At 51.8% G+C, this 1,884-nt stretch overlaps 1 protein-coding gene across 1 annotated transcript in view; it reads right to left on the minus strand.

Annotated features, from left to right (window-relative positions):
* Positions 1-1,147, minus strand: part of LOC106722592 (maestro heat-like repeat-containing protein family member 2B) — a 12,067-nt gene extending 10,920 nt beyond the window's left edge. Inside the window, 1 exon segment of the mRNA XM_025212601.1 lies at positions 1,082-1,147. Within this exon segment, the coding sequence (XP_025068386.1) occupies positions 1,082-1,147 (66 nt within the window).
* Between the last annotated feature and the right edge of the window lie 737 nt (positions 1,148-1,884).

Raw genomic sequence — 1,884 nt, forward strand, 5'->3', positions numbered from 1 at the left:
TATTCACCTCCCTCGTCCTTCCAAGAGAACCCTTCAGACTCAGCCCAGCGGACTCAAATGTGCAGGCATCACACCCCCGCTCTGCTGCGTCTGCTCCAGGGCCCAGCCAGCAAAATTGTCTCGTCACTGTGATTCTAGCAATGGGCCAAGCGACGTCCTGGGCACCAAGACACGTCCTCGGGAGTCTATTTCCACCAGAGAGCATTGCTGTTCTCAAGGAAGTTTCCCTGACAGACTGTGTGATCAGGGTTTTCACTCCTCAGTGTCTGACGGGGCAAATCTCAGCCTCATCAGAAGATGTACATAGTCCAGATCAGAGTCTGGTCTTGCTAACACCCTGGGGAAAATCCAGAGGAGCTGCACTGACATCCCGAGAGCTCCCTTGGATCGGTTGTACCAGTGCAAATGGTCTGACCCTGGTTCTAATGACTCAGCCTGGCAGTTCTGAGGCACACCACGCTCCTGCTCAAGCCAATGGCAGGCTTCAGCCTGCTACAACAGCAGCACCAAGTCTCCAGCTTCGTTTTCTCTTAGCATTTGGCTACTAGACAAGCTGGACTGCTTGAAAATATAGGCCACAAGTCCCAGGCCCACTCATCCAGGCCCTGCACACTGAGCAGTGTCCTGAGAAATTGAAGGACGGCCTTCTTCACCTGGAGGGGAGGAGAGGACAGATTGGAGTCAGGACGGCCCTTATGCCCTAATGGGGGCAGGGACCGGCCATGGCACAAACCCTCCCTCAAACCTTGGAAAGGATGACAGGGAAGGAGAAGGGTCCAGTTTTATTTCTAGGGTTTATAAAGAGGCAAGAGAACAGCGTGTCTTGGCTACTCAGTAGTCCCATATTGGCATCGGAGGGAAAGCAGATCCCCTGCCCGCTGGCAAACTGATAACACTTCCCCAGATCCTGACTCTCCCCACCTCTGGAAGCAGAGGGGCAGGCTCTCTGCACTGCCTTCCCTGAAGACGCGGATAGGGAAGAAAGGTTTTCTCTACAAGAGAACCAAGAATCTCGGGTGGGAATTTTGTGTCAGGTCCATGTGCCATCCCCAGCACAGCCACTGCTCACAAAGCACCTCACCTCAGTGCTCTGATCACCAAGCGTGCACCTCATGGCCTTGACTACAGCACATTTTTTCTGGCTCATCTCGGGCACTGGAAGGAAAAGGAGGGCACAATATTGCTGTGTTCTGGGAGCAATCCACAGCAAGAGGCACCCGGATTGCAAAAGACCTGCTTGTGGCGACCTGCACAACCTCCTGGCTCTACTTTGGAGCCTGGGAAAGTCTCTTGGGCCATAAAAGGACTCGTTAAACCTCTCGACTTGAGAGTGCTGCCAGGAAAGGTGTCCCAGCAGGATTTGGCCCCAGCATTCCTGTGTCATCCAGCAGGACGCAGGGTGCTACTGGCCCTCTGGGACCGAGCAGCAGAGGACGGAGGTCTGACTTCAGCCCATCTTGTCAAAGGCCCTAGGGTTTGATCTCTCAGAATGTGGGATGTTTGCTTACGGGTCATTTTTATATTAACTTTGTTAAAGGCCTCTAAAGATAAAATTCAAGAGTTAAGACTTTGAGCCAAGTCAGGACCTTCCGCAAGTAGGCCAAAAGAATGGCCTAGATAAGAAGATAAATCGTGTCTTCTTCCTAAACTGGCTAATGGGCAACTATTACAAACATTCAAACTATTACATTCAATATGACAGGCACAACCCCTCCCTCAAACCTTGGAAAGGATGACAGGGAAGGAGAAGGGTCCAGTTTTATTTCTAGGGTTTATAAAGAGGCAAGAGAACAGCGTGTCTTGGCTACTCAGTAGTCCCATATTGGCATCGGAGGGAAAGCAGATCCCCTGCCCGCTGGCAAAGCTGATAACATTTCCCCAGAT

Source organism: Alligator sinensis, unplaced genomic scaffold (genome assembly GCF_000455745.1).
Source record: "Alligator sinensis unplaced genomic scaffold, ASM45574v1 scaffold833_1, whole genome shotgun sequence".
In the NCBI taxonomy this organism is placed as follows: Eukaryota; Metazoa; Chordata; order Crocodylia; family Alligatoridae; genus Alligator; species Alligator sinensis.